Genomic DNA, 25,932 nt, shown 5'->3' with positions numbered 1-25,932 from the left:
TCTTAAATGGTTTGGTTGCTTCATTGTAGATGTTCCTTATTTTATTATTATTTTTTTTTTAATTCCTTATTTACTTTTGTGCATTTCTTTTACACTGCTTGGCAGTACCTGCACCCAAATGGACTTGAAGCACTTTGTTACTCTTACTGATCTTGTTTCCTCTTGTCTAGATCTTTGCTTGTGTTGTTCTTGTTCTCGTATGTACGTCGCTTTGGATAAAAGCGTCTGCTAAATGACATTGTAACATTGTAACATTGTAACAAAAGAAATGAAAAGTTTGTAGTTACAGAAATAAAAACTAAGCAGTGTAAGCAGCTAAAAAGAGGAATGTTTTTTAGTCTGTTGGGTCTGTTTGTTAATTGGGAAGGATTATTTTAAATACCCTTTAATTATCAATTAATCTCAGATCTTCTTCCCCAAAGATTAAGACTCACACATTGAATCTTTCCTATGTCAAGTCGCAGCCTGAAGCTGGCTCAGACCTCTTGACACCCCCATAGGATGCCCGACATTAGCATCACATCTGTGAGTGTTGGGTCGATTTAAACCATACTCCATGCACAGTCCTACATGTTATAGTTATCAAAGGCTGCTGTGGTTAATTCAGTGTCCCAAATGTCAGACATGGAGCAGATAAATTCTTTAAAAGCAGACGGGTGATCCTGTTAGCAAGAGCTGCTATGTTGCATAGCACAAGCCAACGTGCGTAATGTTACAACGCGCACACAAAAACAAACATTTGGGCTTCAAAGTGTTAAGTTTAGCATTTCATTAACACAGACAATGTTTTTTAAATAAGTTGTTCTTACCTTGAAATTCAAAGAAGAATGGTTCTTATGTTTCCTTTATCACGAACACTCCGCGATGCTTACCGTAAAGCAGTATTTTGTGTTCCAGCCTCTCATCCAATCACACGCCAGCACAGATGACTGACAGCTCACACGAGCCAATGGCAGCTCAGGAAATCCCATCGAAGGCGGAACTCATCCTGAAAACAACTTGTATCGCAAACACGTTTCCTACTGTCGTGAATTCCCTAACTGCAGCCAAAGCTGTCACACGTACGGTAGCTACATTGAAATCAAATTTGCACAAGCTGCTGCAGAAAGAAAAACAATGGCAGACGAAGAGAATCTACCTTCTGGTTGGGAGAAAAGAATGAGCCGTAGTTCAGGTAATGAAACAGAGAGTATAAAGAGCTCCATGTATGATAACAAGCAAGCTTAACTGCAATGTGTATTAACTTAGCTTACAGGCTAGCAGCCCCTGCATCGTGGTTTACCCCTGAATCGAGGAGAATGACGCCTCTCATGTGATGTACATGTACAGGAACTGGTGATGAGTGACTCTGCGATGTAACGGTGTTTAGTGAAATGTGATGTGTGTCTGTGATGAGGAGGGTTGTCTTCTGAATGATCGCGCCAGAAAGTGGTTCATTCAACCTGGCTGCTGCAGCAGGGCCCCGTATGACGTCATTCTGCTCCAGCGTCTCACCTGCAGAGTGGATGGACGCGTCTCACCTGCAGGGTGGACGTGCCTCCTCACGGGCAGAGTGGACACATCACACTTGCAGAGTGGACGCGCCTCACCTGCAGAGTGGACACACCTCACCTGCAGAGTGGACGCGCCTCACGCCTTACATGCAGAGTGGAAGCGCCTCACCTGCATGGTGGACGCACCTCACCTGCAGAGTGGACGTGCCTCACGCCTTACCTGCAGAGTGGAGACGACTCACGCCTCACCTGCAGAGTGGACGCGCCTCACCTGCAGAGTCAACAAGCCTCACCTGCACAGTCGACATGCCTCGCCTGTAGAGTGGACGTGTCTCACCTGCAGAGTCGACAAGCCTCACCTGCACAGTCGACATGCCTCACCTGCAGAGTGGACGTGCCTCACGCCTCACCTGCAGAGTGGCCGCGCCTCACGCCTCACCTGCAGAGTGGACGTGCCTCACGCCTCACCTGCAGAGTGGACGTGCCTCACGCCTCACCTGCAGGGTGGACGCGCCCCACGCCTTACCTGCAGAGTGGACGCGCTCAAGCCTCACTTGCAGAGTGGACGCGCCTCAAGCCTTACCTGCAGAGTGGAAGCGCCTCACCCACAGGGTGGACACACCTCACCTGCAGAGTGGACGCGCCTCACGCCTTACCTGCAGAGTGGAAGCGCCTCACCTGCAGGCTGGACGCGCCTCACCTGCAGAGTGGACGCGCCTCACCTGCAGAGTGGACGCACCTCACCTGGAGAGTAGACGGACACGCCTCACCTTCAGGAGTGGACGCACCTCACCTGCAGAGTGGACGTACCTCTCACCTGCAGAGTGGACAAGCCTCACCTACAGGAGTGGACGCTCCTCACCTACAGAGTGTTAACAAAGAATACTATGATGATGTTAAATGAGATTGGGGTTTCTTTGCTGAGGACCCACAGAACTATGGTTATGCTTGATCTTTTTAGTTTGGATCATTGTTTTGGTCTTCTCTCTGCCTCAGCAGGCAGAAACAGCTTCAGATTATTACTTATGTTGCCCCTCCTTGTCTGCAGGATATGTAGATAAGCTAAGATCACATTGTTGGATGCAGCAATCCAAACCAGTCCAGTCCAGTGTCCTGCTCTTTGAAATAACGTTCTGTTAAGTAGTCAGTGGAGTACTTTGTTGTGAAGTGTTATGAGTCAGTGGATTATTGTGGCACATTAAAGTTGGCAGCCTGCTGTGGATCATTAATTTATTTATAAGGATAATGAAACTGTGCGACACACAGGATGGTATTACCAGTAATATTGAGCAGTGGTTTAATCGATGGTGCATCCCAGCAAAGATGCCAGAACTACTTTACAAGAAACTATTTCACTGTTGTGTCTATAGCTTGCCTCCACTTGTTTAAAAAATCAATGGCTGCATCTCTCTCTCCCTCTCTCTCTCTTTCCCTCCAGGCAAAGTGTACTACTTTAACCACATCACTAATGCCAGTCAGTGGGAACGTCCGGTGGGAGACGGCCGTGGAGAGCCAGACAAAGTAAGTGATTCATTACTTGATGTGTTATTGTATGATAACAACAACAACAAAAATGATGGTGCAGATTACAACATAAGTTTAAAAGTTTTTCACAGCATGACATGACATAAAAAAACAGGCTAATGTAGTTTAGTGATGTGATGATAAACGATATCGAGAGGGTCTTATGAAGCTTTGGGGGTTCATGCCACAAGAGATGAAAAGCCTTTAGGGGTCCAAGTTGGCTAAAACTGCGACACCTGGTGGTTTACACTAAAAACAACAGGCAGAAGTACAACATCATGCTTAACTTATACCAAGGATGCTGTGTTTTGATATATAGTTATCTTTTCCAGATGTGCTGTCATACTTCTATCATAATATGAGAAAGTCATCTTAGAAAAGTTAATTTTTGTGTAGGGTTGTCACTATCAAATTTTCACCTCACCAGTATCGTGGCCAAAAAGAATCATGATAATAATATTATTACAATATTTATGGAACATGTAAGAAAACAACCATGACATCAGTGAAAATGAAGAAAGGCAAGACAAGGTTGGAGACACACATAACGTCACTAACCTTAAATGCACTCGACTGACTTCAATGTCATTACCCGTATCTAATCATGTTCAAAGTTATGTTTTGTCCGTGTCACCAGCCCCGTGACAGAAACTTCTAATGAAACAAAAACTCACTGCCGTCTTCTGAGTGTGATTCTTAGTTTCACGTTCACAAACACCCTGTCAAGGAAACTTTCTTGGGTGGAGTACCTCGCTTTCATCTGTGACAGCTTTGCGCTGCAGTAGAAGCCACAATGCAGCAAAGAGTAGCTAGCTAGCTGGTTACTGAGTCTTCTTCTGCTGCTGCTTTATCTTCTTCATCTTCCCTCCGTTTTATGGCGGGGGCAAACAACATTGTAGTAGCTATTTGACTCGGTCAACTTACAAAACTTAAATCTACAATCAAAAACCGAGACACGGGGAGAGTGGATCTTACACAGTGTCCCAAAAAGTGTTAATGTCCAGCCAAGTATGCAGTCTTTTGGAGGTTTATTGAACAAAAAAAAGCTTTGCTCAAACAAAAGGTAGCGCCTCTTTCAAATCTCCCGGTAAAAAACCATTCAACATTCCCGATTTCCGCCCCTCCTATCTTACCTACCCATCTATATAGATGTCACCCGGCAAAACTATCAACCTATAAAAGTGAGTACCAAAATATACTAATACCCCTAAGACATCAAAGTTAATTACCTTAAATTAAATAACAATAAATAAATCAATTGATTAAAATAAAAATAATCAAATATACAAAACAATGTAAATAGCTCCAACGAACATAAACAACCAATACTGCCCCTTATTAAGAACTAATTAGTTACAGGGTTTTGCTATAAGCTTAATTTAAGGAAAATATCAATATTTCATTTTTATGAAATGATGGTTAACATCAGTACAGTATATTCTGACGGCTGTTTGTTTTTACGTACTTTGATGAATGTGGATGTATTTGTATTGGTGTGTTGTTGACATTTAGGAGACTTTTTTTGGGAGGTAATGTGACCTTATTGAAGAATAATGATGATCATATGACTACCTGACTTTTAATCCCATACTCAGCTTTCTTTATCATGTAACCTTTCACATTAGACGAGTCAGTCCTTCTTTTTAATTTTTGAAAAATGTTCAGTTCTTATAAAGGTTGACTTTGCACTTTATTTTAATTCATAAAAACCCAGAAATTCAGAGAAACCTTCAACAGGCCTCTATTGATAGTAGAGATTTTTCCAAAAGTAGTATGGAAGTAAGCACAGGTGTCGTTAGCATTCATGGTTTACGATTCAGGACTGTCAAAGCTGAATGGAATCAAATCATGATGAGTTTTATTTCTTTCAGGTTTGCTTTTCCTGATGTGCAATGTAAAAAAGTCAGCAATGCGGAACACAAATGTCCCCTGAAGACCACTCATTCATAAAATGTGTTTAAGAAGCTTAAAATGTAAGATTCTGATCCGTTTCTTTCCTCCACTCTCTCAGGTTCGCTGCTCTCACCTCCTGGTGAAGCACAACGAGTCGCGTCGTCCTTCCTCTTGGCGAGAACAGAACATCACACGGTCCAAAGACGAGGCGCTGGATCTCATTCAGAGTACGTAAAGCATCGAGAAGGGGGGATGGGTGGGTGGGGGCTTTGATTAGGTTTAATCCACAGGTTTCATTGAATCATTTCTCTTCTCTATGCAGAGTACATAGAAAAGATCAAGTCTGGAGATGAGAAGTTTGAGTCCTTGGCTTCTCAGTTCAGTGACTGCAGCTCAGCGAAGAATGGTGGAGATCTGGGATTGTTTGGCAGAGGTATACGCACACACGCACACACACACACACACACACACACACACACACACACACACACACACACACACACACACACACACACACACACAAGTCAGCATGCACAGCCTGAAACAGAGAGCCTGACATAAGTTCTGAACTGCCTTGGTGATATCCAGTATCTGTAACTGGAGCTTCAAGCATCATGAAACCAGCTCAATCAGAGAAACCTGGGTTTGTCAAACCTGCTTCATGGTCCCAGTCACTCTAGGGTTAACTCCCAAGATTGGTTAATATCTGTGTTTATCATATTGTTAATAAGTTCCATGAACTTTCCCTTTAACAGTTACCATCTGAGTAACTAAAACCTGATGAATTATTGTTTTTCTGCAGCTCTATTGTTGTTGAAAATCTATTGAAGTTAAATCTTCAGGACACACCGTCTGTCAAAACAACCAAAGTTTCACCATAAATCAAAACCCTGTTGATGCTGATACTTACTTCCCATCACTGGTCCCATTCCTTTCTAACCAGACAAGCGTCACTACATTTTATGTCTGGGTTTAAGCGTGCCTGTGGTTTGCTTACGTTGGCACAGCCATTTGTAAACAAAAGGTAGCTGGTGTTGTCAGCTGTAAGGGAGCATGAGCGATGCATGGCAGTAAATCACATAAAATGTAGGAGCTTATGTACAAACAGGTTACAGACTTTATGTTAACTGTTTTAGTAAATGTGAGCTCTCATGTGTTGCTTAGTTGATGTTTGTGTGTTTCTGTGTTGTAGGACAAATGCAGAAGCCTTTTGAAGACGCCTCCTTCGCTCTCAAAGTGGGAGACATGAGCGGTCCTGTTTTCACTGACTCTGGAGTCCACATCATCCTACGTACAGGTTGAAAGGAACAAGCCAAACACTGTATTTCCCTCTTAATACACACACAGACACACACACAAGCACACAAAGTAAAACCAAACTAGACCTGTGATTTAACTCCATGACACATGCCACCCAATAAACAAAGCTTCTGGGCTGACTTGCATTATTTTCAATGGGATCAATTCATCCCAGGCACATGATACTATTACACCTAACATCAAGGAGAATTGCAGAGTTTTCTTGTAGGACCTCAAGCTTTTATTAACAATGTCAATATATAAAAACATGAGTGCCTGTGACTCTGTTGAAGTGACGGGTTAACAGTTTCACACGATGTGCGAAGTTTGAGAATGCGTCGACATAAGCGTAGAAGCTTGTGTTTTTGTATGTGCATGTTTTCAAGAGGACCATTTACTGTCTGTTTTATCTTGTTAGATCTTCCATTTCTGCTGTATGTCTGCCAAAGCAGCCCCGCTATCTGGAAGACTGCCTTGGAAATAGATTCATGATTTGTTGAAAAGACTCTCTTGCCCCTGCGCTCAAAGTGTTTTTTATTCGTTCCCCTCAGATGATCAGACCATGTAATACATTTTCCGATAATCAACTTTAAAACAAGAGCATGTCTCCCTCCCCATAATGATATGCAAAGATGGCCCATTTGAAAGCTTCCAGGTTTTAACAATCAGCTCCGCAGCTTTTAAAGGCATCGAGTTCAGATGAAATGTTTCACTGTTGTATCATTGGAGTAATTCTTCCTGTAATAAAAGACTCTTTTTTTTGTACGTCTCTTGCTGCTTTTTGATTGTTATTTTTTTCCATGTTCAGTGTAACTACATGTCTGTTTGTGGGGCCAGCTGAAAGTGCAAACCATGCTGTTTTTATTGTATTAGCTCTCAGTACTGTATGATACGGTGGCCCTGAAGGACAAAACACATTTACAAAAGATGAAACACTTTAACAAAGTTTGGAAAACAAATTTACATTTAAGAAAACAAAATTACAAAATCAAAGCAGTTTTACAAGCGGTGAGACAATTTTACAAACGGCGGAACACTTACCATTTCTGAAACAAATTTACATTTATTTTTAACGGAAAGGGAATGTACCAAATATCTGGTATCTGACACGAGGTAAACACAATAAAAAAACGAGTAGAGTCGGGTCAAGTCGAGTAGAGTAGGGCTAAGACGGGCCGGTGGAAAAGGGCCATCTGTCTATTTGGATGGAGAGAAACCAAACGGAGCAACGTTTGGTACTGGTACTCCGTTTGGTACCGGATCACTTCCGGTGTTTGGTACATTCCCTTTCCGTTAAAAATGAATGTAAATTTGTTTCAGTAATGGTAAAAGTGTGTTGCTAATGTAATTTTGTTTTATAAAATGTAAAAAATGTTTTCCAAAATGTTACTTTGTCTCCAACTTTGTGAAAGTGTTCCATTTTTTGTAAATTTGTTGCTGAGACCATTCAGTGCAAGTAAAACATGGATTGACAAAGAAGCTTGGGGATCTGTACTGCAGAGGCTACAGTGCACCACCACAGTCTGGTGGTTCTGAGAGTGGGGCAAATAATGTGCATGTAGGGTGGGCGGAGTCCTTCATGATGCAGGTGTTTCCCAGGCTAAAAAAAATACAGAAACAAAGAAAAGAGCAAAGAGGGGAGACTTTACTAAAGTCAGTTCACTAAAGAAAATAACACAACTGCCCCAATCAAAGCTCTGAGCTCTCTGAGTTTGGTTATTCCCCTAACAAGTAATGTATTTAAAATACCTAACTTACTTACTCTTATGTAAATCATCAGAGCTTGTGTTGCTCTGTTTTTTTATCCTTATCTCTGAATATTTACTCCCCTTATTTCTTCACAAGCTCCAATAAAAAAAACCAAGATAAGATTGAGCCTGCGCTGAACTCTGATCAAAAGCAAAGCCTCTATCAGGTATTAGGTTTGATGACAAGTTGGAGCTGCAGCATCAACGGTTTTGGAATTTCATACAGGTAGAAACGCTTTTAAATTCATTTGCAAACTCATTTTAAAACACTGACAGAAAGCATGATCTGGCTGCAGATGTTTGTCAGATGTCTGATATAATATCTCTGATTCTACAGTTTATTGTTCCTATAGTTAATTTGCATGGTGCCCATTTGGTGTATTGTAGAAGTTAAGATGATTATAAAGTGTTTTTTCAGGGTTTTTGAACCCTTTAAGAGTCTCTTCTCAACTTTGAAGTGTTGTAAATCATTAACTTTACGAACGCAGAGCAGAGCAGTGCTCAAATACATTTGGAAATGCTCATTTTTAACACAGTGAGATGAGTTTTTTGTTAAAGTTTTGCAGTTGCAGAATTACGTATTTGCCTTGAAACATATATATCATATGCAGTTTGTATACAGCAGGTGCTCCAAAGTGGTTGCAGTATGCAGGTCATATGTGGGTGGGTTTCTAAGTTGCACTGGTCTCCTTTTCAAAGGAGGATTGTGTTGATAGTATGTGTCAAAGCAAAGACTAACAAATTTAGTGGAGGATACCAAGCTGGTATGAAGTTTTTGCATAGGAATGAGAAGTGTGTTTGTGTGCATGTGTGCATGCCTGCATGCGTGTGTGTTGGAGTAACATGCACATACAGCAGATGATGACACAAAAGCACAAAGATGGCATAGACAGCAATAAAAAGTCCACCTTAAGCAAAAAAACTCAGGACTTTCACCCACCCTTTATATATTTGATTCTGATTGGCCAAACCTCATGACAATGGTAGTTAATTTTCAACATGGACAACCTTATCACACTTGTCGAAGCAACGGAGGACGAAGGAGCAACTGGGCACAACCATCTCTGATAATACAGAAAGCTAGGGCAAGTCCTGCAATCCAGGCAACAGCAGCAGACCTGGTAAGTGCATCTTTAAGTTACAGATTACTACAAAGTAACTTAAACCACAAGTGGCACAGATCACAGCATGTGTTCAAAGTTGTGACATTTGCTTAATTTGTGTTTAAAGGGATGTCAACTGCAAAGCTCAGAGAAGGAGGGCTGAATGAGGACAGAAATTATGACATAAATATTCCTGCAGAAGTCCTGTTCACCTTCTCAAAAATGACCTTCAGTATAAATGTTCAGTTTAATGTGAATCATAACAAATATGCAGGCTAATGTTTTAATTTGACTGCAATTTGAAATGTGCAGATTGTTAATTTGTTGCCCAAGTAGGCTGTTAAGAGTGGAAGAGTTACTAACTGTAGAATTTGGGGGAATACTTTTTCACTGTATACTACTGTAGTAAATACATAGTTTGATATTGATAAAATCATCATTAAACCAACATTCTATGTCAATTTGTTTATGTCTTTAATTTGTAGCCCCCACATAAGCAGGACCCCTCCACTTCTTGTCCGGGTCCTGCTCACCCTGTCGGAATTGTAATTTGCATGATCACCCATTCACTATAAATCATCCCTCACTAAAAGTTATCCAGTTTATTAATCTGAGGTTGTGTGGCTTCAAAAAGATTGTAACATAGATAACTATTCAACTTGGTTATGATCTGAAATAACTGTTTCCTATTCTCTGTCTTTTTTTAAAAGGCTCCTGTTTCTCCGCTGTCATGCTCTCCATTTCAACCTCAGCTCATCTCTACCTGAGTCTCCTCCTCTCCCTGTCCCCTGCTCTCTCCTGTCGGATCGGGAATGGCAGAAAGTGTGCCACATCTTCATTTGTACCAGGCCACAACCTGGCAGGAGAGGGCTTTGATGTGGTCACCCTGCAGCGTAAAGGAGCTTACTTGATCGATGTGAAGACTTACCTCACTCCAAGAAGCACCTGTACTCTCTGCACCAACTATCTACAGGGCAAAAAGCTGCAGAAAGTAATGACATCAAATCAATGAATAATACCAAAGGAGCAACTTTAAAAGCTGGATATTTTTGGGTGTGCATGTCAAACAATGTGTTTTAATCTTTAATTTCAGCTGCCACTCTCTGTGGTGGACTGGCGAGCCACCAGCCAATGCAGCACTGAGCTCTCCTCCACTGAACACACCACTGTTAGGTATTTTATCACACAGCATCACACTGCTGACTGATTATATCAGCTGTTTTCATGTTATATATCGTTCAAGTTCTTCAGAGCTGGTCTGTAAATCTGTCTTTTTCTCAGCTAAAAGCAAAAGGACTCAGATTCTTCCTGGGACCTTCACTGAAACATACTTTGACTATCTCAATCAATCTTTATTTACATAGCACCAAATCACAACAAATGTTACCTCAAGACGCTTTACAAACAGCAGGTCTAGACCATACTCTATGTTGTTTTATTAACAAAGACCCAACATCAAGACAGGATAAGATCCAGTCCCACCTTACAGACAGGACTCAGTCTGACCTCATCTTAATCCACCATGAGCAGAGCACTTTGCAGCATTTAACAAGTTACAGCGGCGAGGACAAACTTCCTTTAACAGGCAGAAACCTCCAGCAGAACCAGATTCATGTTAGACACACATCTGCTGAGACTGAGCTGGTGTTGGAAAGAGGGATAGAGGGAGATGAAGAGAGAGAGAGAGATGATAGTGGTACGGATAATTGTAGGTGTAGCAGCTGGAGTCTGGCAGATCCAAAGCAGGACGTCTACAGCAGAGATCCAGATGAACCTACAGGACAAGGGAGCTCAGGGACTCCAGAAAGGTCGATGGTTAGTAACTTTAATGGAACAGGAAGACTTAAAGTGATGGACAGAAAGAGAGGTGAGAGATAGGGTCCCAGTGTTTCAGTTCCCCTGACAGTCTAACCAGCTCTAACTATAAGCTTTATCAAAAAGGAACATTTATTGATCTATTCCACTTGATTTCTTTGCATGAAATATTTAATCAAAAAGCAGTTTAAATGTTATTGTGTGCCTGTAAAATACGCAAGAGAATACTGAACATATCTTTTCTCTAAATCCTACTTTATATTTCAATAATCTGATAACACTGGAAGCTGAAAAATGAAGCTAAAACTGCAGTTCCATGGATGGCCACTTGATGCTTGCTCCAAAAGTGAGCCAATAGACGGATACTCATTTAAACACCAGTCTTTCAGTAGAAATCAATTTGTGTAAATGTGAGAAAACGGCAAAATAAGCTTTAAATTAAAGATGAATTCACAGAGCTGATTGTGTCCACAGCTCGCTGGTTAGCAGTTACATCTCTCAGGACATCACCGAATTGAAGGTAGGAAACATGGCACAGCTGCTGTTGATATGTGATGAACATTTCTTCATGTGTACTAACTCTATAGCTATTATTTGTTGACTGTCAACTGTGAATTCATTTTGCCACCTGTGTTCTAAGTATTTCATTGAAGAAACAAACACATTTACATCACAGTTACTAAAAAACTCAGATTTTAAATTGTTAAACAAAGGAATAATGAGATTTGAGGAGCCTTAAAGCTGCTGTGAGGAACTTTTAGCTTGTATCGATTCTGGCGCCCCCTTGTGGACAAAGTGATACCTCTTATCTCTTGTCCTGTACATGCAAAATAAGTGTCTTCAGACAATAACCTCATCCTGTTGTCTTTGAACATTTATATTTATCGCACAATGTGATTATTTGCAATGAAAACAACCAAAAAAAGAGTGTTTCTAAAGTGAGATGTCAATCACCTGTTCTGACACCTAACCCCTCAGAGCAGTCTCAGGCATTAAAATGACAACAGAGAAGGTATCAGTGTTTTGTAGATGGTCTTGTTTGCTTTTGAGGGTCATAAAGAGGCATCAGTATCAGTTCCAGTATGTTTCTCAGCCAGTTAAAAACTCCTCATAGTGCCTTTAAACCTAAAATTGGATACACATCTCATGGTTCTAGAGATGGAGCCATGTTTTTTTTAACCGGGCTGGCGCTAAACTGGGGCACTAATTTTTACAGGGGTGGCATGAAGTCTGCACACACAGACACACACACAAATGAATTGCATCTATTTATCATTTACATCCTGCACACATTGAAGTATCCAAAATATTTATTTTGCTGTTTGTAATACCTTAACGTTAAAAAGTATAACACTTCATTCAGCACCTCCCTTAATACTTTGGTGTGCAACCAATTCACTTTAAAAAGTAATATAACAAAGTGTCAACATTTAGATCCACTTGAAATCTTCAAATCATGAGGATTGTCATTTGGTTGAACATCAAGATGCCTATGAGCTTTTCATATTTTGTTTGTGTAATTTAGCTTGGCATAGATTTCCAGAAGTTTTTTGGCCTTGGGGTGGTAGGAACGCGCTCCAACGTGTATACCTTTGCTTCAGAGCGGTCCAAAGAAGACCGATACTCCTTCAGCACCCAAAGGATTGCCTGCAGCCACTATGGGTACAGTGGGAAGCTTCCTACATCACCATGTCAACTTATAAGTCTAGTAAGATCATTTGAGTTAAGATCGTTTACTATTCTGTCTCTGTGTTCAGGTACCGTGTGTCGAACAAACCACGCCTCAGCTCCCACTTCAGAAAGGATTTGGCAGCACTGCCAAGTTTTTACAACTCCTCCACAAAGGCTCAGTATAGTGACATCATTCATACCTATGGCACACACTACTCCCACAAGGTTGTCACACAAGTTCATGCATCCTTTTCTGTGTCCTTATTTCACAAATAAAAGTCTCATTTTTTGTCTCAATAACATTGTCCCTCATCAGGTTTCCCTTGGAGGGCAAATCAGGCGAGTCACAGCTTCTCGCATCTGTTTGTCATCACTGAATGGGCTCTCCCCAAACAAGGTACATGCATAACACACGTGCATCTAAAGGGACAACCAAACTGTTATATTATGGGGTAGGAGAGCAGTGTATTCAACACACACCTTTACTTGATGACAGCAAGTGGTGAACAACACAACAAGTTACAGCGTAGCACAGGAGACCCTGATAATGTGTTGTCTTACCATCAACAAACATCACAACAGCATTTCCAAATGTGTACCTCCAGGTGACAAAACAACCACTCTACTACACAAACTGTGATACAGCCCCTATATAAACCCCAAAAAGGACCAGTTTTCCTTGAGTCTGTGAAGGCATAAATATTCATGACATACAGTCATGGAAAAAAATATTAGACCACCCTTGTTTTCTGGCCTCTTAGAAAAACCTTGGAATACAATTAAGCTTTAGCATTTCAAATAGGACATAAAGTATTATGTAATCAGCTACATTTTTTGTCCTGCTCATTGTATTCTTCAGATAGTATACCTTTAGTGGTACCAGGCATTAAAATGAACAAGAAATTGAAGTAAACAAGGCTGGTCTAATAATTTTGTCCATGACTTTAAGTGTTACGCTGAGTTTAGATCTGGTGGCGTTAATTAATAGGAAAGGTTTAATAGTTTTAACACACAACGGTATAAATACATCTCATAACCTCCTGTGTAGAAAAGTGAAGCCAATGCAGGAGTGCAACAAAGTGCAGTTCCTTGAGTGTCCACATGAGGCTGGCTCTAAAAGCAAATTAATTTCCATTAATCTCTATGTAGAAAATGACCATTTGAAAGACAGAAATTAAACTCTAAATTACATAAAGCTTACGTCCTGTACAAAATGTTTTCCTGTTGGTACATATGTGCAAAACATATGCACTAGTACAGATATGTCTGTCATAGACAAAGACTTGATAATATTACTGGAAGGATATATCAGTCACTGCCTATTGGGTGGTTCATGTTTAAAGTCTTGGCCTCTCCTTTATTTTTTGACTGAAACACTGTGTCCAGCTTTTCCTGATGTGCATGTCTTTTTTCTCATTATAGTATTAAAGTGTGTTATTCAGCACTGTTATAAATTTAGGCCTGTAATCATGGATAATTAACTGATATTTTACTTCCCCTCCTGTCATCCAGGTCAGCTCCTGCTTATCATTTGGATTCAACCTAGGCCTTGGGAAGTTAAATTTATCTGCCGGTTATGGTTCTTGCTCAAATGTCTTACAAAACACAGACACCTCAGCCTCATTCAGTGCCGGTCTCCACCAGCACATGACCACTGTGGTAGGAGGGACCGGTTGGCTGGGGGAGTTTTCACTTTCTCACAATGACTCCCTGGGCTACACAAAGTGGCTGAGAACCCTGAAGGACCATCCGGATGTTGTTTCGTACTCCCTCAGGCCGATGTATGCCCTGGTGAAAGATGAGACACTGAAAGCAGGGTTAAAGGAGGCCATAGAGCAGTACTTAGAAGACAACGCAATGAAGAAGTCGTCTGAAGAATCAGAATGTAGGGATCACTCTCTCAGCATTGACTGTTGTCCAAAGCAGTTATCAATGGGAACACTGGCGGTGCTCGTCATCAGAGCCTGGGATCTGAAAGCAGATTTTTGGGGACTGGGCAGGACTGACAGGTGAGTACGCAAGGCTAACTTTAGTATAAAAAAAGTTGTCACAAATCATGTTGGCAGTAGTTAAGCTGCATGAAATATTTAATAACTTCAGGTTACTTGAAATATTTGCTCTTGTGCACTCTCCCTTCTGTGCCTCTATCTGTGTGCCCCCCTCTCTGCTCAGTTAGTTCCTGTGTAAATTAAGCAACGTTTCTTTTTAATGTTAACAAGATCTTTTCCTGAAAAGACCAAGCCTGAAAATATTATAACACCTGAAAGCATCCCCGTGATTCATGTAGGTGCATATTTTTACAGATCAAATTATCAGGTTATGCAGGATATATTACCCAGTACGATCTCTCTTCCTCCTTCTTCCTCCGTGTGTGTGTCTGTGTGTGTGTGTTTTCAAGGGGTGACATCAAATACTCTGGAACTAAATTTAGATCCTTGTTCCTGCTATCAATACACACAGATCCTCAAAAGGTTCCTCATTCTTGGGGACTGTTCCTGCTGTCGACATTGATATACTAAAATAAAAAATTAAACAATAACATGAATTCTCTTCTTTGTTTTTCCTTTTCACAGCTATGTCAAGGTGTGGTATGGTTCCCACTATCGCCAGACTCATATGGTCAGAAATAACAATCCCTGGTGGAATGCTTATTATAATTTCGGAAAGGTCAGTAAATCCTCATTAAAAGTGATTTTTGTTTTTCTTCCATTTTTGTGAACTCAATACCTCAGGAAGGAAAATCTTAAACTGATCCTCCTATTTATGGAGGGGGGAGGGTGGGATAGTTATTGCTCTACTGTTAACGCTATGATGAAGACAGTTTTGCCTGATAATAAGGAATGAATAATCCGAATTAGTGATAATGTAGTCTGTGAGATCAGGCCTTTGAATTGCACTGTTATATGATAATTTAATGTCGATGTGGATGCTTTGTGGATAATAAACATACAAAAAAAGGGAGGAACATCTTCAAATTTGGCAAAGAGTGAACTGATCACATTTTGGTGGTCCAAAGTCCGAGGTCACTGTGCCCATACCTCAGGGTCCCTCCATCTTGAATTTGAATTTTATTACAATTATTTATTATTTTCTGCACCTGGATGATCAGCAAACATATTTAGGGTTACAGTGTCTCTTATTGTCATGAGTCGATATTTAGTTTAGATTGTTCCTTTTGTTTCATGCCTTGGTTCCTCCCTGTGTTTATTCTGTGTTAGTTATCCATTGTCTCCCTTGTGTGTTTAGTGATTCATGTCTCTTGTTGTACTTTCTTGTGTTTCTTGTTCTTGTATTGTGTTCTCTGTTTTGTAGTTCTGATCCTTGTGTTTCCAGTTTAGTTACTTTCTGCCCTTGTGTGTTTCCCTCCTTTTTGATTACCCTGATTAGTTTCACCTGTGTCCAGTGTTCCACACCTGTGTTAATTACTCTGTGTATTTAGTTCCTCTGGCTGTTTCCGAAACCACCTACTATACTAGCAGTATGTACTGATTCGGCCAAAATTCAGTATGTAGTGAGTAGTATGTGAACAAGAGCAAAATCTGCAGTATGCCAAAACTCCCCGGATGTCTACTGATTCGGGAACATTTCACAGTATGCATGGGACCAGTCTGCCTCGTGTACTATTTCCCAGAATGCACAGTGCTCGTTCTGCTTTTTCTTTTTTCTTCTTTTTTGACGGGATGAACTACGTTTTTGGGTGCTGTGAAAGTGATCAAATTCCACATAAACCACTTCCTTACTTTTTAAATAATAAGTGATGCTAAAGAAGCAGGCTGTTTCCGAAATGGCCTGCTACATACTACTTACTAATGTAGTAGGCAGTAGGTATTGCCTACTACGTACTGCTTTTGAATTTAGTATGTAGTATGACTGTTCTGTTTGATCTGTCATGTGGCATGCTGAGCCAGACTTTGCTGGATTTCCGGTTTCGGAAAGCGGAAGTAAACAACGGCGAAGCCGATAAATAAAAAGCTTATTTATCATCCATTTATGATTTAAAAAGTTAGGAAGTGGTTTATATGTAATTTGATAACTTTCACAGCACCCAAAACGGATTTCCTCCTGTCAAAAAATAAGGAAAAAGAAAAAGCAGAACGAGCGCTGTGCATTATGGGAAACAGTAAGCAAGGCTGACTGGTCCGATGCATGCTGAGATATTTTCCCGAATCAGTAGACATCCAGGGAGTTTTGGCATACTGTAGATTTTGCTCTTATTCACATACTACTTACTACATACTGAATTTTGGACATATCAGTACGTACTGCTAGTATAGTAGGCGATTTCGGAAACAGCCGCAGTTTCTCTATCAGTTTGGCCGTTGTTTACTTCCGCTTTCCGAAACCGGAAATTCAGTGACGTCTAACCTAGCATGCTGCAACACAGATCGAACAGAACAGTCATACTACATACTAAATTCAAACACAGTATGTAGTAGGCAATACCTACTGCCTACTACATAAGTAAGTAGTATGTAGCAGGCCGTTTCGAAAACAGCCTGTCTTTCTTTTGTTGAGTGTGTACATCTTTCTTGTGTTCCCTTATCTCAGTGTTTCTAGTGTTTTCTTTTGAATTCAGTTTATTGGACATTTAAGTACGTTTGTTTGTACCTTTTGTTCTTTATTAATTAATCTTTTTTTGTCTGCACATGGGTCCTCCTCAGTTTTTTCTTGTGACTCTTGTGTCATTTCACGTACGTTTTTATTTTTCATTTTCATGAAGGTGGACACAAATGGGGTGTTATATATGGAGCTCTGGGACGAGGACTGGCCACACCATAAACACCTTGGAAGTTGTTCTTGGCACTTGAACCAGGGGACACACAGATTAGGCTGTCATCTGAATCAGGGTGGCTTTGAGATCCAGTACACTCTGAACTGTGACTCTTACCTGACCGGAGGCAGGTGTGAACGTTACAAACCATCTCCACAGTGAGAAATGTATCTGTTGGACAAGTATTTACAAATCCTATTTCCTTTTTTTAAATCCAAATTGAATCTCATGGTGTCACTTTTTTCAAGCCAAAAATGAGCCGTAGCAACAACCAGTCAATGTGACGCTTTTTCTGCCATTAAAAAAATTACCAACAGACTGCTTTCTTATGGTGCAAGTTATGTTCCTTTACCTTTCTTTAGACCTTGGTCAAGCACTTTTTTCCTGGATGAAGAATTCTGATCATTAGACATCAGTGAGTAGTGAAAGAACAAGCTAAGCTAAAGGTAGTGCAAACACAACTAGCAGACATTACAGCCAGCCAAAGAGTGTGGGAGAAACACTTTAACTTCTTTAGATACGTTTGTTTTTCACAGGTTTACATCATTAGGTCTGTTAAAATTATACAATTATTAAAATCCAGGAAGCTTAAATATAAATGATTTCCAAAATAAATATCAAAGTTTTCAATTAGGGGATGGTTTAAATACTTTGCTATGTTAGTTTCATTTAGCAAACGCTTTTATCCAAAGTGGTGAACTGTATATTTCAGAACAAGTACAACACAAACAACAATCTAGACAGGAGGGAACAAAATGAGGAAATGTCATAAACTGCTTCAAGTTCAACCCGTCACAAGTGCTGACATACGGTTCTAGAGACAATGCACAGGGTGTACAGAAACCTTTTATTTAATCAATCACCCAGGTTCCTGATGAAACTCAATTGCATCATCATCATTATCATCATCATCATTAATGTCTTTGTCATCAACATCAAGTGCTGATGTGTTCACAGAGGAGCGGGCTCTGTAACTTTGACAAATAAAGGGACTGTGTGCAATGGCCAGTGGTGGACAAAGTACAGGTCTTCATTACTTAAGTCGAAGTATAGATACTCCAGGTCAAATATTACTCCAATACAAGTGAAAGTTGCTCTGTCAGATTATTACTTGAGTTAAAGCACTGAAGTACTTGCTTTTAAAAATATTTAAGTATTCAAGGTACTTCTTAAAAAATCACAAAACGATGTATTTTCACAAAGTTTGAGTGCAGTCAAGAATACATAGAAGTACATTCTGTTACATTATGTTTATCTAGAAACCATTACTTGAAATCTGTAAAAACTATACCGTGGAATAAAAACAGCAACTAAGTTACTCCAAGCACAGAGACAACTTAGTTTGAAATGTTCATCTGGAATGAAACAAATGTTATGTAGCTCAACACACTTTCTCAGGTTGGACAGTGAAGAATATTTGTTTGTTTGGGCAGAGTGGGAAACAGGGAGAACATTTCAAATGATACCTATCATTCTTCATTTCAAAAACCTCTAACACGGGCTGAAGATATGACCATGGGTGCTCATGTGGAGAGTTATAGCCATCATTACCACCTCTAGATGAACTGCCTGATCTGATTGAAATTTGCTCTGTGTTTGCTCCACATTCAACCGTGGAGAGGCATGATATACAGATATTTCTAAACCACTGAGACAAACAGAACTACACAAACACAGTTTACTGTTTTAGGGATCAGATTTCAGAAAAGAGAAGGAAATGCATGAGCTGACTTCAAAGCAAAAGTAGTGAGTAACTAGAGCACTGATAGAAATGTAGTGGAGTCAAAAGTACAATAATTGTCTTCTGAATGTAGTGGAGTAAAAGTAATACGTTTCCCTAAAAAATAATACTCAAGTAAAGTACATATACTTAAAAACAGTACTCAAGTAAATTTACTTTGTTACTGTCCACCACTGGCAATGGAGTTGAGTGACTCAGTCCCACAACTGGGACTACAGAAGAGTGGGGTTTAGTCTATGTGCTAAGTTTAAAATAGAAAAAAATAACTTTTATACTAATTATGCTTGCCTTGCATCATCAATAATTAAACTGTTAACTACAGGTGATCACAATGAAAAGTTACCCACACTGGAGTCTTTCATGTTTTATTAAATATGACTTATAAGGTTGAATGTGGGAAGAAGGTGTATAACCTGATTGTTATGTCATTTAGGGATAAGGAAGTAATTAACAGGATGTGTTTTAAGTTATAATTGAGCTGCACAAATTATGAATGTGAAAACACACCTGTAAGAGAAATAAAGTTGAGACCTAAATGAAGTTTAAGACAAATTATCTTGTGGGGTTTTTTTCACAAGTTGTTCCAATTTTATTTTATTTCATTTTTGCCCCACAATTGCTAAATTCACAGCCTCTGGCTTAGTGTCATTTTGTCTTTTGTTTTGTTCAAATGCTCCCCCAAATTCATTCTTACAATTAGTAAAAATAAAACAGAGACAAATTGTCCAGCCGTTCTCATGTAATATCTCAAAGTCATGTGAGGAACTGAAAAGGTGTGCCTGGAATGTACACTAACAATTTAAATGAAAGCTGAAGTAACTGCATGTGTAACTAATTAATGATGTTAATGTGATTTGCATATTCAGTGCAGAAATGGAAGACATTCAACTTACCTAACATATTATTATCTACCCACCCAAGGGTGGAGGTTAATTTGTATAATTTAAGGTCCCTTGCAGAAACTAAATAGTTGTTACGCAAGACTTTCAACTGTAATTTGACAGATTTACGGGAAAGTCTAATTAATCAATGCACAATGTGTTGTGTCCAGTTGTTTTCATTCTTGTCCACCCTGAACTCCTGTCCTATATAAGTGCTGCTGTTTGCTGACTTGAAGGCATCTCCACATCCTCTTCTCATCCTGATTTCAACTGAAGGTTCACATCACAGAAGAAACCTGCTGAGCCCTGACAATAAGGTAAACCAGTAGGATTAAATTATGCTTAAACATGTTTGTTTTTTTAACCAGAATTACAAACAAAAGATTTTGCTTGGATTGATGTTTCTCTTTTTCTTTTTTTTACTGATTTTGAGATTTTCTTGAAGTCTTGTTGCTTTTCTAAATCATGTGTTCTGTTATGTTGTGTGTGCTTACCTTTTATGGAAGTTCTGTGTTTTCTTACAACTTTAGCAAAACATATTTTTTTATTAATTTATTTAGGCTATATGTGCTATACAGCTCCGTAAAAAAATCTGTGGCTGCATCACAAGGAGTTCTTTGCTCTGCTAAAGATGCATGTATTTTACTGATATAACTGCAGATGCATTAACCATGCAGGTCATATCTTAAACTGTCATAAAGTGGTACAATATGGAAGAATTGCTATTTGGACATACAAACTGTTAAGTGTTATTACCACAAGCTATCAAAACTGTAATGTTCATTTAAAAGCCTGTCACATTTTTTTTTATTATTTACATTCTAGCATGATTGACATTACTCTTATAGATTTATTTTTTCCACTCTGTCTTTCTCTTCAGCTCTAGCCATGCTCTCCTTTTCGACCTCCCTTCTTTTCTACCCGGGGCTCCTGCTCTTTGTTTTCTTCCACTCCCCGGTCCTCTCCTGTCAGACTGGGACTCACAGCCAGTGTGTGTCTGCTCCATTTGTACCGGGCCACAACCTGGTAGGAGAGGGCTATGATGTGGTCACCTTGCAGCGTAAAAGAGCCTACCTGACTGATGTTAAAAACTACCTCACCCCTAAAGGCACCTGTACTCTCTGCTCCAACCCAAAGCAGGGCAACGTGTTACAGAAGGTCAGTTAAATCAGCAAGGCCCAAAGAGAAACCACCGCATATAGCAGCAGCTGAAACAGTTCAATGAACACACAGTTAACTTTGTTTATCTTCACTTTTTACAGCTGCCAGTCTCTGCAGTGGACTGGCGTGCAATCAACTACTGCTACAATCATCTCTCCAGCATGAGACATAACACTGCCAGGTAATCTGTGAAAAGCAATCAAAGTCACTCACAGCATTATAAACATTTCTACATTTTTATTCTTTGGCAACACTTCCTAAGATCAACCCATTGTTATCAAAAGCCTGTTGAAATTCAAGTGTTTTATTTTGTGTCACCATCTCAACACTACAGTCTGTGTTATTACTGATTCAAAAGTCCTGTAACTTTTACAAGGTAATAAGTTTATATATTAACATTTGTACATTCATTAGCAAGCTAGCTGAGCGTGGTTACAGTGGAACAAAGGATGAATTAAGCTGCTGTGAAAACTTAGCTCATGTGTATTTTGTTTTCCCAAAGTCAGCTCCTTGAATGATCTGTGTTCTAGTATCTGATTTTAGAGTATAATGTCAAAAGTTCTGGATCAATCAATGCTCTAAAGTCTAAATTTTCTTTTCCTATAATCATGAATAATTAAGAACAGACATTTCTTTCACAGCTCAGTTTTGTATACTTATGTGTCTAAGAGGCCTGCTATACTTTCTCTGCAGATACAAGAAAGTCATATAATTATTTCTGAGATTTAAACAAATTTGATTTGAAGTATTTCATAATTTCTGTTCACAGCTCGCTGTCGGAAGCTTACACCTCCCAGGACAGTTCAAGCTGGAAGGTAGGAATCCTTTAATCTTTAAATTAATAGAAAAAATATAAACACATCATATTACCATTACCTGGACTATTTGTATACAATGTATGTATCTCTATGGTTACGAGGCTATGTCACTTTGGATCAAAGTGTTGGACTGACCAGCATATCCCAACACAGTGAGGTCCAAAAACTGTCTCATTATCCCAAAGCTGGGGAACGCAGCCCCCTGGTGGGCTGTAAAGTTCTGATACTTGAAAAATGAGGCCAGTGCTGCAGTGCAACACACTGCAGTTCCCAGAGTGTCCACTTGGGGCTAGCTCTAAGTTAAGAAACGGTAGCTATCTACAATAAGAAGTATGGCAGTGATGTAATAAGGGCAGATAACCACAAATCCTGTCATACATTTCTACGAATACAACTATTTGCATGGCAAACACCTAATACTTCAAATAATTATTTGACTCTTTAATCAACGTTTTTATGTTTATTTGGAAAATTAAGCAGCTCTCGTTTTATATCAGTTTGGACTAGACTTAAAGAAGTATGGTGACCTACAATTTGGAGGAACACACTCCGCTGTGTATAACTTTGCTGCAGCCAAAAGCAGAGAGGACCGCTACACCTTCAGCTCTCACATGGCGCTCTGTGCCCATTACAGGTAGAGTTTGACGACCTCCACTCACATCACTACTGCTTGTCATATTTCATCATATTTTTCTCTCCATTTTATGTTTCTTTAATCAAAATGAGCGATATATCTATCCTCATCTTCCAGCATTCATATAAGTGATGTTTGTAAGTCTAACCAATAGCTTATTTTGACTCTCTTTTTTGTATTTAATGTATTTTACTTTTTGGCATGTTATCCCAGTAATGAAATAAAAACCTTGAACTGAAGTATAGCTACAACTGTTCTTCTGTGTTTAGTTACCGTGTGTCGAACAGCCCAGCCCTCAGCTCTGAGTTCAGCAAGGATATTGCGACACTGCCAATGAACTACAACTCTGCAACCAGGGCCCAGTACAAACAAATCATACAGACCTACGGCACACATTACATCCGCCAGGTTGAAACACAATCACATCTTTTTTTTTTATTTAACAATTACCAAATTTCTCGCCTTTTTGTGACATTTAATTTGTTTGTAATTTCAGGCTCTTCTTGGAGGGCGATTAAGGCGAGTCACGTCTACACGTACATGCTTGTCCAGACTGAATGGCCTATCTGAGTGGGGGGTAAGTGCAGAACACATATTTTGAAAGCTTTAAACACACATGTATCCTATATGCCCAAAATAAAATGTAATATCTTGCTTTGTCATGTAGGTGCACAGCTGCATATCAGGGGGAGTCAATGTAGGCCTGGGGAACACCAAAGTGACTGGCAGTTTACAGACCTGTAGCAAAAAGCTAGAGAGTCAGGCCTTTGCCTCACACAGCACAAGTTCTCAAAATCAGCATATCACTGAGGTGGAAGGAGGAACAGGGTGGACAGGAGAGTTTTCCCTCACCCGCAATGACTCTCTGGGCTACCGCAATTGGCTGAAAACTCTCAAGGATCACCCTGATATTGTCAAGTATTCCCTGAGACCAATGTACATGCTAGTGTCACATGAGACACGAAAGAAGGGATTGAAGGCTGCCACAGAAGAGTACCTGAAAGAGAACGCCATCAGCAAACCATCCAGACCACCCTACTGCGGCAGCAGACAACCTAACCTTGATTACAACTGCTGTCCTCTGAAGGCGTGGAGTGGAACACTGGTAGTGACCATCGTCAGAGCCTGGAGTCTGAAAGGAGATAGATGGGGCAAGACTGACGGGTGTGTATAGAACAAGACACGTGTCAGAACGGAGTTACAGTAAACAAGATGCAACAAATGCAATTATTGATATTATTTGCTGTCCATGTTTTTTTCAAATTTACAGATATGCCAAAATAAGGTATGGTTCCTTTGCCGGAAAAACCAGAATGATCAGGTCGAACTACCCATACTGGAATGCTCGTTTTTCCGTGGGCAAGGTCAGTACTAACCGCTTTTGATCAGATCAGCTTAAAGGTGAAAGAAAAGCTAATAACACATATTTTGTCAATAATGAGCGTAAAACTATAACACCATGGGATTGTCATATTAACCACCTGTAATCAGATTTAAATCTGCTGTGAACTTGGACGTTTTATCAGGGCCTCTACATTAGTCGATACTGTAAAATGTTGTACTTTCTAAAAAAAGTACATTTGAGCAACTGGAACAATCACCTATATAACTTAATTACATCATTACTCATATTCTTATTTAACTTTTCCACTTGTGTTTATAAAGGTGGACACACGCTTGAATCTGAACGTCGAAGTCTGGGATGAAGACTGGGGCAGAGATGACCGTCTGGGATCATGTAACAGGAAGCTCAGCCAGGGTACACGCACATACTCCTGCCCAGCAAAGAGAGGTGGTGTGCTGATCCGATACACTCTGACCTGTGACCGTCACCTGACTGGAGCTAAATGTGACCAGTACAAACCCTCTCCAAAATGAGGAAAGCATTCTGAGTGGCATGATCTGTTAACAGGTTTAAGACTTGCACTAAATCAGGTGAAGTTACTTTCCTGTAGTGCCAGCAAGAAGAAGTCACACATATACTAAATATTATTACAGTTTATTTTAAGTGCTTAATCTAATATTTTTGTGATTGAATATATAAGAGGGTTTTTTAGACTTTGTTTGTTGGGCCACATTTTGATCATGAAACTAAAACTGTCATGTATGATTGGTGATTAGGGATAGATTGTTTTGTTTATTTTTTCTTGTGCTAATAAAGACCTTAAAAAGCATGTAAAGGCGTTTTCTCAAGCTTCAATAATCAACATTGGTAAAACTTTCTGCAGTTTATACAGAGACACACTTTCATTATTCATACACACAAAAGGAACCTCTCACCATCTCTGAGGGTGAGACAATGAGTCAGCACAGAGCACTGACACTCAAAGGTATATATAAGCCACTCACACCTGATCTCAATCAGGACCAATCAGCCACACACACCTGACTCTGCTCTTGGATGATTCTCCCACAAAGCTCAAAAAGTAGCCAGTGGATCATCTACAATGATTTTAGATTCAGAAACACTGAGATAAATTTCACCAAGTCAACATGTATACCGTTGTTTTAAAGAGAAAATGTAAATTCACCACTACCTGTTCCTTCACAACCAGAAACAGTTTAAGTTTGAAAGAGTCAGATGCAGATGGGAACCAAAATATCTGGTTTTAGTTGACGAATCTTCAAAAACAATATCAGCTTTCCACAAAGGTAACACATTTTTACCAAAGACGATTAAGACTTGCCTGAAGGGGTTTCCTGTGCTAGTGTTAATTTTTGGAGGATTTCTGATGCCAAGACACAAAACTCAGAGTCCATGTCTTGATTTTTTTAAATTCTGTACGAGATCATGGATAACATACTCGTCTCTCTGTGTTATCTGTAAAGTTTCAGGGATGGGTCATGAGTTTCCAAAGACCCAAAGAAAGGTGCTCTGATTTCTTCAAGAGTTCATTACACACAGTTTTTGTTCACAGAGAAGCCAGGAGATGAACAGGACTGCTATACTGGATGGTGCACCTCCATAACAAGATTATCCTTTTAGCTTTTACAGAGTTGCTTATTTTAATTGAAAGTGGACTAGTTACACTACACAGAGGCGTCATGCCCATTCACTCATTGGGGCAAGTGTTTTTTCAGTCAGCACAACAGACACACACTGACTATTGGTTTGTTGTTGTTGTTTTTATCACTCTCACACACACATTGTTTCACTAACATAAATATATTGTCTATTCATAACCTTGCACAGTAATTCAGGGTTCACACAGTCCATTTCTTACAGATGTCCAACAATCATCAGCTTTACACTCCATACGACAGTCCAACAACATAAAGACAATTTCTGTATTACATTTGAAGTCCAAAACTGCTGACACATGGAAGGGGTCAGCCTAAGTGATTTCCTGCATGCTGCAAAAAGCCTTTTTCATTCCAGT

The 25,932-nt window shown here is 39.8% G+C and overlaps 3 protein-coding genes across 3 annotated transcripts; all 3 read left to right on the top strand.

Moving 5' to 3' along the window:
- The first annotated feature begins 1,014 nt into the window (after positions 1 to 1,014).
- pin1 (peptidylprolyl cis/trans isomerase, NIMA-interacting 1) lies at positions 1,015 to 6,974 on the top strand. The gene is made up of 5 exons (XM_034688054.1): positions 1,015 to 1,174; positions 2,932 to 3,014; positions 5,029 to 5,137; positions 5,233 to 5,343; positions 6,103 to 6,974. The coding sequence occupies exons 1-5, from the start codon at positions 1,117 to 1,119 to the stop codon at positions 6,210 to 6,212; spliced, it is 471 nt and encodes a 156-aa protein (XP_034543945.1). The 5' UTR covers positions 1,015 to 1,116; the 3' UTR covers positions 6,213 to 6,974.
- A 1,143-nt stretch (positions 6,975 to 8,117) lies between these two features.
- LOC117815656 (perforin-1-like) lies at positions 8,118 to 17,633 on the top strand. Its single transcript, XM_034687482.1, has 11 exons — positions 8,118 to 8,183; positions 8,985 to 9,078; positions 9,771 to 10,051; positions 10,154 to 10,233; positions 11,350 to 11,395; positions 12,401 to 12,537; positions 12,633 to 12,771; positions 12,863 to 12,943; positions 14,059 to 14,555; positions 15,120 to 15,213; positions 17,267 to 17,633. Exons 3-11 carry the CDS (start codon positions 9,791 to 9,793, stop codon positions 17,477 to 17,479), a joined length of 1,548 nt encoding a protein of 515 aa, XP_034543373.1. The 5' UTR covers positions 8,118 to 8,183; positions 8,985 to 9,078; positions 9,771 to 9,790; the 3' UTR covers positions 17,480 to 17,633.
- Positions 17,634 to 20,827: 3,194 nt separating this feature from the next.
- On the top strand, positions 20,828 to 24,720 carry LOC117815655 (perforin-1-like). Its single transcript, XM_034687480.1, has 9 exons — positions 20,828 to 21,097; positions 21,202 to 21,281; positions 21,870 to 21,915; positions 22,416 to 22,552; positions 22,822 to 22,960; positions 23,049 to 23,129; positions 23,220 to 23,716; positions 23,823 to 23,916; positions 24,218 to 24,720. The coding sequence occupies exons 1-9, from the start codon at positions 20,828 to 20,830 to the stop codon at positions 24,428 to 24,430; spliced, it is 1,557 nt and encodes a 518-aa protein (XP_034543371.1). The 3' UTR covers positions 24,431 to 24,720.
- The last annotated feature ends 1,212 nt before the right edge of the window (positions 24,721 to 25,932 follow it).

This window comes from Notolabrus celidotus, chromosome 7 (genome assembly GCF_009762535.1).
Source record: "Notolabrus celidotus isolate fNotCel1 chromosome 7, fNotCel1.pri, whole genome shotgun sequence".
Taxonomy (NCBI): Eukaryota; Metazoa; Chordata; class Actinopteri; order Labriformes; family Labridae; genus Notolabrus; species Notolabrus celidotus.
This window is presented reverse-complemented; position numbering and strand designations above follow the sequence as displayed.